Source organism: Eretmochelys imbricata, chromosome 14, assembly GCF_965152235.1.
Source record: "Eretmochelys imbricata isolate rEreImb1 chromosome 14, rEreImb1.hap1, whole genome shotgun sequence".
Lineage (NCBI taxonomy): Eukaryota > Metazoa > Chordata > Testudines > Cheloniidae > Eretmochelys > Eretmochelys imbricata.
In genome coordinates, this window is record NC_135585.1 from 2,959,374 (window position 1) to 2,974,646 (window position 15,273).

Genomic DNA, 15,273 nt, shown 5'->3' on the forward strand with positions numbered 1-15,273 from the left:
AGTGCACCTGCCAACGTGCCAACCCCAGAGCGTGGCAGGTGTTCTCTAGCCCCGGCCTTACCTTGCTTTGGCTTCTCATCACCTCCCTCCTCCTGCCTCTGCTGGTGCATTTCCTTATGCTGCTCTTCAATCACAGCGAGCAGTTTCGCCTGCTGGTCTAGTAGCTGCTTTTGCTGCACCTGCTGTTCTTTAATCACTTGCAGCAGGACGGCATGATCAAGCACCTTTGTCTTCCCAGCTTCTAATGTGAAAAAAAAAACAAAACACACCAGGGGGCAGGGGGAAAAGAGAAGAAAATGAAGCTTGCTGGGAGCGGCAGAACAGCTCCTCACACTTAGTGTGGTTATTGGGAGGAGAGGGATAGGTGGGTACATGCTTCTCCCCCCAAAAATAACACTTGCACATAGTCTAACCAAGTAACGATTCATTTCAATAGCTATCCTTCTCCACGGGCCACAGGAGACCCTCTTCCATATCTGTGACCCGTGTTTTGCTGTCATACTTCTTGTCCGTAGCCCGACTGCAATTCCCTCCCTCACTCCTCGGAGAAGTCCCACTGCAATCGGGGGAGCAAGGATATGGGAAGAGGCCCTCTTAGCAGCAGCACAGAGATCCTCCACTCGACAGGAGAGCTGAAAGCTCACAGCAGCCGGACGCAAATACGTGTGTGTGTGTAGGGTGAAGGTGACCGCCACCACAGGACAGGGCTGTCTGATCGCTCCCCTTCCCCTCCCACATACAACTTCTTCAAAAGGAAAGCTAAGGGCTCTGCAGCTAACCTGCGCCCCCAGAGCAGAGAGCGGCAGAAGCTACCATGGGCAATGTTTTGGAGGTTGCTTTTCACACAAAAGGCCAGGAGGCTCAGCGTAAGACCGACCAGTGCACTTGTATTTATCCTGGAAGGGGAGAGGTCTCTGAAGCAAGGTGGTACAGAGATAAGGGACAATCAACAGCTAAATAGAATCAAAACAAGAGGACTTCTGCTTTTTAAAACCCTTCTATAATCCCCAAAGGGGCTGATGGATAGATAGGCAGTTCTGACTGCTCTCAGGGTCTGCGATTACCTCTGCAGGGGCTTAATATGGCAGCTCTAGCTTGGAACCCTGGAGAGAATTCATCCACTTTAGTGGGCCTAGAACATTTACTCCTAGCTACCATTGAGCAAAGACATATCGTTCTGGGGCCTTCTGCTGAGCGGGAGCCAATGCCCAGGAGTCCAGCAGTTCATCTGAACCCTACTGAGAGGGAGCCCAGCCCAGGGAGCCTACCAGAGCATTCACACCCGGACGTGGAGTATCTGCAAAGCCTCCAATGCGTGGCATCCGATTCTAGCCTCTCAAATGGACATGGGCTGGGGAAATGCCCCTCTTCTTTACCCAGACCTGACCCCTGCTTTTATCCTAATCAGGTGAGCGACGTCTGACAGCAGGCACAGGCTCTGAAAGACCCAGCACCACCGCAGTCTAACACACGGCATGACCCAGGGGCTGTGCTCAGGTTTAGCTGTCATGGTGTTAAAGGCTGCGTGAGCCACTTTACAGCTTTGTGGAGAGGGCAGGAGAGGGTAGAGGGAATAGATTGCCAGTCTGAACTGGAGTAAATTTCATCCAATGAAATCTGAAGTGACCTAGGTGCAGTAAACTGGTGCTCACAAACATGCCAGTAGAGGACGCAGCATAACGTATCAGAAGACTGTACGTTAAACCACGACAAAACCCTGCTCGCTAGCTCTGCACAAACACACACACTGGGGGAAGGCATGGAGAACACACTGTTACTATTTGAATTTACGAGTTCGTTTAGTGCTCAGAAGTCAGGGCCTAGCAACACAGACTTGATTTGAGCCAGGCACTGTGCAAGCTACATGCAATGGGCAAAACATGCAGACACCCTGTCTGTAGGGAGACATTACAACATCTTTCTGCTTAGGACATGCACCACTGCATATACTGTACAGTGCAGACCTGTCCTGTGCTTTTGCCCCACCCCCGACATGCCTAGTGGCATTTCTCCAAAGCTCTCTGGGAGTTTCCAGAATATTGCGCCCAAAGGAATTCATGGCAATGATTAACAGCCTGTAAAATGCCATTTAAATTAAAAAGGGAAGTTGTCCTGCTAATAACCCACAAGGTGACTAAAGGGGAATATGTTCAGTGCACAGCAGAATGCTATAAAACAAGCAGTGACTTTGGAATATTCCCGTTTACAAAAGCTCCATTATGGGCGGGGGAAGTGAAATCACTGGAGGAGTGCAGTTTCCTTCCCCCCATGTCTGTTTACTTTCAGCACTTTGCTCAGCAGTGCAAACAGAAGTCCTTTCTACTCTCACTTTCTGGGGGCTGCACTCCACTAGCCCTGCATGGTTAGCAATGCTGAAGGAGAAGGTTTCAAGCCAAATCAAACTTGTTTTCATGGAGATTTTTAAAAGCCTATGTAACTCCTCTCAAGCTTTTCACACACCCAAAACCCCGCTGGGCTGCTACCCCGTCACACTCCCTCTGATCTGAATGAGAGTAGAGGAAAATGGGTCAGACCCAGAATCGCTCTGGGGGGGCTTAACACACCTCTGATAAAAAATACCAAAAGCAATTTAACAAAGAAATGGAGAGGACTTGGGCATCCCGAGGGGCCGCAATTCAGGAGCTGGGGAAGGAGAGCCCAGAGAGAGGTTACGGTCAGCAAGGGGCATCCGTGCAGGAGGATTGTGAGCACCAACGTTTTCCTGTTTCTTTAGGTGAGGGATTCAGCTCTGTACAGAGGAATGGGACACATCCCAAACACCCTCTTACGTGCCATTAAAGCCCCCAAGGACTGTGTGTCACTTAAGTCTCTCAGGCCCTGTGCTGACTCTCTGCCTGGGGTGAAGGCTAACACACACGCTCGTGCAATGCATTCACAAGAACAAAGGCCATGCATGCTACTCTTTCATTTGCACTTAGATCCTGGGATTTTAAATCCTCCTCACAATTCGATATGGTCATTCCTTGAGGTCCATACCTGCTACTAGCTTTTTAATCTCAGCTGTTTCAGGCCCATTGAGATGCGTAAGGAAGAGAAACAGATTAGGAAAACTGTGGTTTTTGTTTTGTTTTGTTTTTAAAGCAAATGAACAAGTCAGAAGCATCAAATAACCTTTAGAGGCACCTTCATGGGGAAGGCACCTTCATGAAACTGACAGATGAGGACCAGATGAATGCTAGATTCTACAAGACTCTGCAGAAACAGCCACCTAAACTCGTATCCCGCACCCGCACTGCATATATGCCGCCTCTCAGGATATGGCATGTTCAGTGTCACCTGGTATGCAGGATCTGTTCCTGCGACAGAGATCCCTGGATGTAGCCTAGTGTCATCCAGCAATTCACAGGGCCTGCAGCTAACCTGCTCTCTGGCCGTCAGGGAATCTGGTCTTTTCCGGTAACGCAGGTGTAATCTGCTGGGCACAGGTTGCACAGGAGCTCCCGGGGCTCAGTCAGTCTCTCTCAAGTCCACCATGGCGAGAATGTGAGCAACTGGACGCTCGCAGCGGTGACCAGCCACCAGACACGAGCCCTGGGTCTGAGTCTTGGATTTTGCCATCCCAGATTGGCAGAAGCTAGGAACGTTCCGGGGTCTATCTACACTGCAGCTGGCAGCGTGCTCCCCTGTGCGGGGAGCCAGACATGTGCTAGCCCACTAAGAATAGCAGTGTGGCCACAGCGGCCGGGATGGTGGCTCTAGCTAGTCACCCGAGTACAAACCCACCTGACCCCCTGCTAGCTCGAGCAGACTGGTGTGTGTCGGTCTATCTGTCACAGGAGGATGTGCCTTTGGAGGCAGCGCGCACGACCCTGACTACACAACAGTACACGGCTGTGCCGGCTGAGAGGCCATAGGCTCCAAACCCTGGCAGCGGTGGGAAGCGTCGGCCAGGTATTCTGGAGGCCAGGACTCTCCTCTTGGAGAAGTTAAACCTCACTGACCTACCGTGTATCATGAGCTAGCATGCAGCCACGCAGGTGGGAACAGGCAGATCAGGTGAAGGATGTGTAGCTCCACACAGTGGAGTTCACACAGCCATTTCCCACTGTGGTTTTATTCTGGCTTCGCTTTTGTTCACCCTGGGGCCTCGCTCTGTACTCTAAGATTGAGTGTGGGGGGGGGGGGGCGGGGGGGGAAGGGGAAGGGGAGAGAGAACCAGGACAGAAAAGCCAGGCCTACAGTCCAGCATGGGTCACAGCACCAGCTGGGCTGGCAGAAGTTTTGCTTTGAAACATGCCATCCTCTCCTGGAATATTTAGCCCTTCGAGACAGACGCTAACTACTAGACCTGATAGCTGCGTTTTCCCAAGCAATGGGTCCCCACCCGTCAGTGGTACATAGTGGAGTTCCGGAGGGTTACAGGGCTGGGCCAGGTCATAACCCCGAAGTGGGGAGCCGGGCCCAGCCCCATAGGACAGGAGTGGGGGTGTGGGGCAGGCTCGCTCTCCAGCGCCTCCCCTCGGCACCTGGCTGGGATCAGGGTTGCGGTGCCAGGGCAGAGGGTTCCTGCACATAATGGCGGGTAGCAAAAAGCCAAAAGGAACCACAGGCCTAAAGTTACATGATCCCAACCACCATGACCAAACCGTCTGGGCTGTACATTCTCACTGTCCCTTTCACGCCGCCTAACGACACGGCGGGCTCCCGGGGGGATCGGCAGCTGTGGGGAGGCTAAACCCCACTTCATGCACCCGGCGTACGGGGAGACTCACCCTCCAGCTTGCTGTCGGTGTCCTCCTGCGGCCTGTCCTCAGCATTTCGGATCTCTCTCTGCTCTGGTTGCTGTGCCTGCACTGGATCCAGCCTGTCTGGCGGGAGCAGCTCCTGCTTCGCACCTGCGGACAGACCGACCGACCAACCCATGTCTTTGGTTGGAAAGGAAGAAGCGGCAGATGTTCTCTAAAAACATCTCCACACTCCGTCCCGCGTCCCCCCGCCCTCAGCCAACGCGGTTTATATTCAACCTGACAACTGCAAGGGAAGTAATAAAAAAATATTTAACAATCTTATAGACTCCTGGCAGAGAGCCAATGCTAACTACCTTAGCCGATTAAAATGCAAGAACCATCCTAGTTAGCTTTTAGATGGGCACTTAGCAATGTGTTACCTGTCAAGATCCCCCAACTCCACATCCCCAGTGAGTTGTGAGACACATAACAACAGCACAACACCTGACATTTAGTAGGCTAGCAAACAATTGTTTGACAGATATGATAGTAGCTGTCAAAGACACCAGATTCCTCGTTTCCCCCAACAGCTGCTGAAGGGGCTGTGCATATGCACATGCTAATCTTGTGAAATTAAAAGGGAACACTGGAATGTAGATAGGAATAACCAATCGCTGCCCTCCCCTAGCCTAGTCGCTGCGGGAGGATTGAGGGACAAGAGGAGAATTTGCTCAGATGAGCCACCCAGGAGATGACTTACCAGGGTCGATTTCCTTCTCTACAGACTTCACAGCTTCTGCAATGTTCCCAGGCTGCTGGAGATTTGCCTCAGCTCTCTTCTCGCCCCCAGGGAGGACAGCCAGTGACCTCGGCTCGACCACCTGCTTGCCTGGCTCCAGATCTTTGTACAGCAGTCGGCCATCTCGTCGCACCTCTGGGGCATTCTTCAGGTCCTTGAGGGGACTGTCAAACTCTCTCTGGAGTGGGTTGTGGGCCCCATCTTCCTTTCCTCGTTCCAGGTTGGGCTCCTCTCTCTTGGGATCCAGCTGTGCAGCCTTCTCCAGGGCCGGCTTGAGCCGATTTGCATTGGCTTCTTCAGGTGGACGCTTGTTCTCCTCGGATTCTTCACGGTCCTGCCCCTCATCTACAACAACTGCGTCATGTGGGACAGGTGGCTCATGCCGATGGGCTTCTCCCACAGGTAAAGCGATCCCTGGGGAGAAGAGGAGGGGAGAAGGTCAATGGGCCCCTCTGGTGGGATTTGGGGCAACTACACCCAGCAGACCCATGTCATACCCGTGTGTACCCTCCTGCTCTGATATGTGTCACCCCTTCCAGTGAGCAGTCCTTGCTGCCTAGCCACGTGCAAGCATGTCCAGCGAGCCACAGGAGCAGCCACGCTGGGCCAGGGAGGGAATGGGCCAGGACGGGGATGGAATCGTGAATTACCTGCAATAATATTGCTAACCAACCCTTCCAAATATGTCAAGTTGCACCTCCAAGCTCCAAAGCTCTTGCCCTCTTCCCAGCCCCAACAACCCCATCTCCGGGATACCCTGGTCAGGCCGGTCGAGCTGCACTTCCTCCTCCTGCTTGGCCTTCGCTTCGTCTCTCTTGGGCACGTCCATGGGCACCTTGATCTGCGGCTGTTCCATCTCTACCTTCTCATTTGGCAGCTTCGGTTTCTCGCGGCTGTCCTCCGCCCCCTCCACAACTGGGTCCTGGACTGTAAGCATGGCACAGTTAATTGAATGAGGTCACACATGGCTGCACTGTCAATCTATAAAAGGAATCAGGGCAATTCTTTTGTCAGCTGTAATCCTGTTTCTCCAGCTGAGTGACACAAGTCTAGGAGGCAATTCTGAGCTCCTCAGTCAATTGTTAGTGCCTAGTTTTCTTTACTAGCCATCACTCTCTTGTTATCAAGATACAGAAAAACAGTACAGTGCAAAAAGAAAAGGCGTACTTGTGGCACCTTAGAGACTAGCCAATTTATTTGAGCGTGAGCTTTCGTGAACTACAGCTCACTTCATACAGTGCAATTTACCTAGTGTCACGCCGTGGGACAAAGCTGTGTGCTACCATGAACCACCACCAGATGGCGGCATTGACCTTGCGCTCTTCTCTGAGGTTGGTGCCACCACAATTCCAGATACTGAGCTACTTCTAATCCCTCGGAGCGCTCCGGTTCCCAAGCTGCGCTCCCGGACCAGCAGCAGCCGGTGGCGCGTTCGCGGGGGCTCTGTGGAGATCCTCTTTCCCAGCTGCTAGGCTACACTCAGGACAGGAAAGGCCCATCAAACAGTTTCCTAATGTTATTTCTTCACAAGAACAATTGCTGCAGCTGGCACAGGGATGTAACGGGACCGAATGGGAGGGGATCACAGATTGGGCACAGATTTTTAACCGTGTGGGTGATTCACCATTGGAACAAACTTCCAAGGACGGTGGCAAACTCCCTGCCTCTTCATGCCTTGTCTGGAAGGCTGGATGCCCTTTTGAAAGATCTGCTGTAATCAAACCCAAGTTACTGGGATCAATAGCAAGGTGGGTGGGTGGAATTCTCTGGCCTGTGTTGTACAAGAAGTCAGGCCAGATGTTCAAATGGTCCCCTCTGGCCTCAATCTATGAAATGGGAATGTAGGTGCCACCCATAAGCCGCTCTCAGCAGCAGCCCACACTATGGAAATGTTTGAGAACCACGGCTTCAGAGGAAAAACAGAGGAGGGAATCAGATTGTTTTCCAGCTTTTGGGAGATGAAATCACACAGAGCATTTTCTGTCCAATGAACTCGGAAATATTTACTTTCTCTATCACAAAAACACACTTCTCCACCCCTCCCGCAAATTTCCTTTGGGGAATTAATTCTGTAAACATTTTTCAATGTTCTCCTCCCCCTCCCTGGAACTGGTGCCGTTTGTTACCAGATGAATTCATGGGAAAGAGAGACTGCCACAGTTTCAGCTGTGCCGGTCTTATGCAAGTTGTGAAATAGACGAACAATACATGATCCATGCCCGTGTGGGAAGCCCGGCTGGAACAGCTGACAGACTTGGACTCTTTGCCCTAGAGCACTGTGCCAGGTTGTGAAACTATTTCAGATCTGGGTGGTTTTCAAGGTTGCTTTGGTTAAGTAAATATCACAGGAAGAAAAGGGGCCTGAAGCAATGGTGGACACTGCAGGTCACGCAGCCTCGCTAATGCACTGAGCCCTAGTTCCCCTTCCCTGGGAAGATGTAGGGCCAGAGTCACTGCCCGGTGAAGCCAATGGAAAGATGCCAATTGGCAGGCAAGTTTTTCTCCCAGTGGAGCGTGGCTGCGAGGCACGGGCGAGGGGAAGATGTGCGCTCCCGTCTTTGCCCAACAGAGAAAACCGATTCAAGCGAGCTGTCCCTTTCCCAACACGTAGCTGTGTCACTTTCAGCACATCACCAACCAGCATCCTTTCAAAGGTGACCCCACCAGACGTGGTGGCCCTCTCTTCAATCCCTTCATTAGAGGGCGGGGAATCCACTTTGCCTTCCAGGCAGAATCAGGGGGGCCGGGAGGGAGGAAATCAAGCATTTCTGAACCAACTCTGGGAGGATGGCAGGATTCCCGTGGAGGGATGCCGAGCCCTGGGAAGAGAGTGCTCTGCCTTTTGGAGCAAGGATGTTCCCAGCCAAATTCTAGCCTCACAATCCACAAGTTACTTGGTTTGCCCGAGAAAAGCTTTAGTTTAATTGTTATGGGGGTCCCTGGTAACTATGCATCCCAGTTCTTATCGCGTTTACAGAGGTCTGGCTCATTCAAGAGAAGCTCAATACAGATTTGCCATAGACCCAGCGTTGCTTGGGGCCAGGGTACTATTAGAATTCGGGTTAATTCTACAGCAACCCCAACATTTCATAAGCAAAGCAAAAGGGTTCGGGAGCCAAACACACAGAGCTTCCCATCTGACAGAGTAATGAAAGAGTTAAAAGAAAGCAGGGCTCCTACCTCTGCCTTTCCGCTTCCTAGTCAAACAAACCAGGGCTGTCCAGGAGACTGCAGCAGGTGAAACTAGTGAGGTCCCCCCTACAATGAAATCACTGGTGGAGGCCCCATGGCTGTACCCAGGAACAGGCGTAAATCACGAGATGGCTAGCATGTTACACACACTTCCAAAAACCACACAGCAAAACAACAAAAAGATAAAACCTCCACTCCGTAATAAGGCCAAGTTGCCTCTAAGCTGTCATTTTCTCAGCAGGGAACAAAATTAAGTTCATCAGCTGGGCGTGAATTAATGGCCTTGCGTGCTGCATGGAACCCTACGAGGAGCTATATGTGGTTTGCAGAGAAGAGTTTTGCTCAGGAAGTGTAATAATCACTAACTGTACAGTCGCCTTTCAGGTCCCTTTGGAGAACGTTACAGTAATGCCGGGCCTCTGCATGTTTTATGAGCGGCGCTGGACTTTACAGGCGAGGGCTGAGAGGCTATAAAAGCTTCTTGGCTTACAACAACATCATCATCATCATCTCAGCATCAGACAGCAAGAGGGTTTTCTTCGCTGCTCGCTGGGCCTTCCAGAACCAGCCCAGCAAACAATGCCCTCTAGCAGCTGTCTCCCTTTGGAGATATATGGGGGGGGGGGGGGGGGGGAACAACACCCAAGACTTCCTGAAACAGATTTTTTTTTTCCTCTTAAGTGGTTTGCCAACAATGTCTCTAGGCTGCAATAAAATTGCATGATTAGCAACCTAAAAGCTTCCCTCCCCCATAGCTTCTGGTTGGGATTCCAGCAACGGCCCCAGAAAGACATTACAAATGTCTCCTCGCATGGTTTTCATATCACTCTTGTCCACCATGTTAACAACTGTAGCTGTAGCCTACATCCATACCTCCTGCTTCTTCGGAAGGAGGAGACGACAGCTTGGCCTCGTTCTCCTCCTCAGGGGAGGGGGAATTGAGGAAAAGGGGGCCAGATGTGGCCTGGGAAGAGCAGACAGTGGATGGGGCACTGGGAAGATTCTGTCGAATAGAGGAAGAAAATACATTTTTTGGCTATGGTATCATTCCCAACACAGGGCTATTTTAAGTCTTTGACAGTGTCATCAATCGCTGTCTCCCCAGTTCCAACCACGAGAGGGCGCGAACAGCTGCGAAGACCTTGATTTTAAACGCTTGCTTCCATTGTCCGCTTTTTGAAACTGATCGAAGATAGTCCTCAGATCTGCTACCGAGACGGGATCAGTCCAAGCTCAGCCTTTGGGACGCGCACACCCCCACAAATTCCTGTGCTGAGGTCAGGGGCGTCGTTTCGTGGCTACTAAAATAAGTTCTACCCTCACATCACTTCTGCAGCACCCAATCCCTCTCTTTAAAAGACAAGATGTTTGGTCTTGGAGATTAAGGCTGAAGTAGCTGGCACATTTTGGCGTCTTTTTAAAATTCAGATTTCTGGTGAATGGGGAGAGGTGGGGAGGTTAGAATGCAGCAGGCCCAACCTCAACAACGTGATCCAAATGATTTGGCTGGCACGTGGCTTGCAGGGAACCCTGATCAGCTGGCATGCCCAGCAGAACAAAGTTCCTTGGGAAGGGGCTCTCTGAGCCTTGTGGAGCACCGTCCACACTGTCAACACTTAGCAGGAAATAAGTGTTGACGTTCAACTCCACTGGAAAAAGAATCTGTTCATTGACAAGGCTTCAAGACCTGAACAGACCTACGCATTTTAACCTAGCTCCCAACAGCACTGTACTGAAGTGGTTTCATCTCCGTGGAAGACCTACGGAAGGAGCCTCCTATTAGGGAAGCAACCAAGAGGGGCTGGGGGAGAAGAGGAAATCAGTGGCTGAATGGTTCAGAAAACTGAGGAAAGGCTTGGGCCCTGATTTTCAGAGGTGCTGAGCGCTCAAAAGCGCCTGCTGAAGTCAACAGACGTTACAGGAGCTCAGCATCTCTGAACAGCAGGCACTTAGAGAGTCTAGCCCACAGTCCAGCCCTGACCCGGGCTGGTGAATTGTCCCCAATCTCCAAGCCCAAGGGGAGCGAGTGATTACAGAGCGCGCCACCCCTCCCCACGCTCTGCAATGGTGACAGATTTCACAAGGTTATCGAATGGCATCAGTGAAATTAGCTCACAGTTGTCTCCTCACACACCAGCCGTAAAAATGAACCAAAGTTACACCAGGGTGATGGCTCCTTCTCTGTGCCACAGGCCCTATTAAAAGGCACTGGAGAGCGGAGCAGCAGAGACAAGCTGTTCCTGCAATCGTCGGGGCGAAGGGAGTGGCTGTGTCCAATCCACACATGTTGGGGGCTGCTCCTCAGCTGGCAGGGACAAGCGTGGGATCTGGGCAGGTTTCTTGCGGGGAATGCAGGCGACAGGTTCAAGCGGAGCTGCTCGAGTGGCACGGCCGCCATGAAGAAAGCCAGGGGATGAGCCGGTGTCGAGACCGATAGCCAGGAAAGAACCCGGCTCTGCACACAGCACACCCAGCTCTATCCAAGTCCCGTTATATGCGAAACGACAGACTCCAAGGGGGCACCGAACGCGAAATACCGGCTCAGACACTCCTTGCTAAAACAAGCTGAAGCCCAGCGGCTCGAGGAGTGGCGGGGAAAGGCTGCTGTCACACAAAGGGCATGAATCAGACCTTTGTTACGAGATATTGCACAATGAAAGACATAAAATAAAATGAAGCAGCAACGCTCAAGTAAGGAGCTGAAAAATATTACAAAATCTTAATCCACCCCATGAGACCCTCTGGGGTGCTTTCAAATACAGAGAGAAATTGCCTAATTAGCTTTTTTTTTTAAACGGATAATTGCCTTCATGAGCTTTCACAGGCAGCTTAGCAACCTTTTAACATACATACCCACTGTATGTAATAGCAGAACATTTCTGAAAGGGGTTTTATACCTTCCCAAAGAGCCGCTGACAGTAAACCTCAAGCAATACAGGCAGGGGCCGTAATGGGCACTTGGGTGTCATTAGTGAAAACACTATTCAGAGTTCACTGGTCAATACGTGTTCACATAAAAGGGCAATGTTCTAATATTCATAATCCCAGGGCCCACGGGGCAGGGTTTTAATGAAAGTCTGTACAGTTCTGGTCTCCACAACATCAAAGAGACCAATAAAACCCCTCTCACATGCTGACAGGCAAGAGTCAGACAGAGAACGCAAAATGGTAAAAGGCTCAGCTCAGCTCCAAGCTTTGCCTCAACCAGGCAACCCATCAATTAAAAGGGAGGTGGGAAAAAACCCCAAGAACATGCTAAAAACAAACTGCGTGCTGCCGGCAGGGAAGCCATGTGTTTCTGGTAAAGACTCGTGCAAGAAATAAGAACCAGATGTGGCCGATGGAGGGCACCCAGGTGATAGCAGGGCAGCCCCCAGCCCTGCACGTATTTCCAATGACAGGATGCAGCTGTTCTGGAGGCTTCAGGGCCACAGACTAGCCCCTTCCCAAAACAAACCAAGGCAGGGCAAAAGGGAGGGGGCAGGAAGGTGTTGATTAAAGCAGGGTAATTAATGGCCAGCCAAGTCTGGTCCCATGGAGATGTGAAGAAAGCAGAGTCCAGGGAGGAGCAGCGCTGCAGCGACTGAGCGGCAAGCAGGATGGGCCGAGCAGGCAGCAGCCTTGGCTCACAGGGAACCCAGTGTACTGCTTGCGGCCCAGGGCTGAAAGGCTCCCTAGGCCCATTTGAGTTCATTGTTCTATTTCCTCTCCCTGGCCCATTGTCCCCGTCCAATCCCTTCTTCCTCCCACAGAACCAGGCTTCAAAGTCAGTGCTGGAAAGCACCGACTCTGCTTCCCAGGGCAGGGCCTGTCCCAGTGTCGACTACATTCTCCTTGCTCTCACCGGGCTGGTATGAAACAAACCAGAAGTCGGCAAGGTTTTGCTGTGGACATGCCCATTAGAGCTGCATGGCGAGTCTCCAGGGAAATTTAAAATCTAAAAACGTCTTCCCCCAAGGTAGGATTATTTAATCCACCATCAAAGCGGCAAATGATCTGGGCTAATGTTGGCTAACTAGTTCTAACTAATGTTTGTAGGAGGGCATCTAGGATTCCCTAGGTTATGACTGAACACAAGCATCCTGCTCTTCTCCCTGCTTCACACAGGGAAAGAGTGGAGGGGCGGCTATGACAAACTCCAAACGGGACTGTTTATTTTACCCGTTACAAAATGTGTGTGATCAGCAGCCCTTCCGAACTGAACACCCGCTCTTTGGCCATTGCTGCTCTGAAATTAACCAAGATTCAAGAATTAAATTGCATCCTTCCTCCCAGCCCGGCCCCACTGAGCATGCATTAAGGATCTGAGAGCGTCTTCCGCTAGGACCATCTCTGTGCAGGGGAAGGTGTGCATTGTGGATGTATAAAATCTGACCATCATCCGGGATGGAGCAGCGCAGGAGTGAATGTTATCGCAGGCAGCACCAGTGTCTCGTAGACGCTCAAAGCTGTTCCCCAGGAACAGGGCCAGCGACTAGGAGGGAGCATAATCTCCAGCAGAAAAGCCTGGCTCTTTTTTTTGCTTCCATTCTCAATATCCATGATATTTCAAAGCCCTGAAGAACAGAATACCCCGAGCAAAGCCAAACAAGACTTGAAAAAAACAGAACAACCACAGATGAGGGGCAGGGCAGGGCCAATCAACACCTGCTAGCGATGGCCTTGCAAAGCAGGCCCGCAGCTGCGGAAGGGAGCATCAGGCCATAATTCTATCAACGGCCACAGTAAACAAATAATAAATAACATGAACCAGTAAACAAAGCTGAGGCATAATCACAGGCTTGGTCAGGGCTAAAACTGGCTCCAAATTTATATCTTCACAACCAAAAAAAAGTCGGCACCCATAAATTTACATACCTTTGAGTGCAATGAATGGCCTGTTATTGAAACTTTGTACAATATGCTGGCAGTGATGGAGAAAGTGGCCCTGTTCTGGCTCCTTGTACCCTTCGTACAGGTGGCCAGTACACTGCTCTCTCTAGTCTCATGCGCACAGAGCTCCTTTTATTTCAAGGCTTGTGTCGTTCCAGAGCCCTGTCACTAGTGGGAGGGACAAGGGCCGCCCCTCTCAACAGAACAAAAAAGAAAACCCATATCCTTGGCAGAGACCCAAGAGGCATTTTGGAAAGTGACAACTACACCCTTTCTTGGAAACCTTCTCAGGAGGCCCTGGAGATGCAGGCACTGGAAAAGGCTCCTGGTGACCCAACAAAAGTGGCTTTAAAGGGGTCAAGACAGTTTGGAAGCAGGATTGAGATGAGTGTAACACACGCAGAACACGTACCTGGTATTTTGACAGAATCTTGGTCAATTACATTCTTGGCTTCTTTTAGCTGATCAGACAAGTCCACTGCTTCCGTTTTCACTGGCAGGTCCTCCATCACCGATAAGGTGGTATAGGTGCTAATAACGAGGATTCCCAGGCCGATCCCCAAGATGAGCTGCATAACAAATGGGTCAGCGCCGACGTTAACATACATTGAAGCGAATGTCATTGTTCCAAATAGCATCCTTCATGCAAACTGTATCTCAAAAACAATTCAGAGCTCAATTCAAGTACAGAAACAAACAAGTAGTAGAAAGGGAGAAAAACTTAGGAGGGAAATGGGAGAGAAAGGTAGTTTCCAGCGGCGGTTTGAAATGGGAAGCAGAGATGCACAAAAGCTGTTTCAGATGCTAGAAGCTGCAGAGGAGAAGGCTCTTGCATGAGAGTGCTCAGATTGTGCGGCCAGAAGAGGCTCCTGCTAAGGGAGAGGAGCTGAGGTATGTGTGGCAGGCTAGAATATGTCCAGACAGGATTTTTAAAAGGAGGCTAATTATTATATTACATTTCTATCAGTTAAGTGAGGATGACAGTCAGGACAAGTTTGGTTTAAGCTTTTACAACCAAAAGAAATCTTTCTAATCAACTGTTGTTAACACCTCCGAAACCGTCCACAGCCTGAACATCGCAGCATAGTGCAAGTGCCCGAGAACATGACTTGTCTATTTCCAGCAGTACAAAAAAAACCAAGATGGTTGAGAAGAGAAAGGAATGTTGTGGGTTTCATTCCACTCAACGGGAGAGCAGTGTGTATTATTTTCTAAACGTGAACTAATCAGCACGGAGAGAAGCTTGGACGATTACGATGACACCAACAGCTATTTCAGAGCTTACATCCAAATAAGCCAATATTACAGGTAAGTATCTCCCTGCGCCTTTGATTTTAGAAATCCCTCAGAGTGTTGGGAAAATGTATGGGATACTCCTGGGTGTGTGTGCGCGCACAGCAATGGAGGTACCTGAAAAGTAACAGATAAAGACATTCAGGTCCAGGGAATGTTTGCCTTGCTTGCGCACTAGAGCTGCCAAATGACTGGCAGCTGCCCTAACTGAAAAAGGTACCAGTTGAAAGAGTCGAGTGGATGGATTGTTGGCCAACCACACTGACAGTTTAGAGATTTAATTACACTCCAATGTATTATTTTTACCTAGTTAATCACAGTAATTGTCACTGCAACAGCTTCTCCTGGAATCTGGTTTGCATGTCAACACCTTCACCGTATTAAGAACGACTGGTAGAAGGGAAAGACCCCGCAAGAGGCTATGCTGGA

The 15,273-nt window shown here is 50.6% G+C and overlaps 1 protein-coding gene across 3 annotated transcripts in view; it reads right to left on the bottom strand.

The window, feature by feature from the left end:
- Positions 1-15,273, bottom strand: part of SLC38A10 (solute carrier family 38 member 10) — a 47,053-nt gene that overhangs the window by 3,462 nt on the left and 28,318 nt on the right. For all 3 annotated transcript variants that reach the window (XM_077832989.1, XM_077832988.1, XM_077832990.1), the window contains 5 exons: positions 13,964-14,120; positions 6,244-6,414; positions 5,449-5,901; positions 4,734-4,856; positions 62-241 (listed from right to left, as the gene is read on the bottom strand). In XM_077832989.1, the coding sequence (XP_077689115.1) occupies positions 62-241; positions 4,734-4,856; positions 5,449-5,901; positions 6,244-6,414; positions 13,964-14,120 (1,084 nt within the window). The remainder of the gene's footprint in view (positions 1-61; positions 242-4,733; positions 4,857-5,448; positions 5,902-6,243; positions 6,415-13,963; positions 14,121-15,273) is intronic.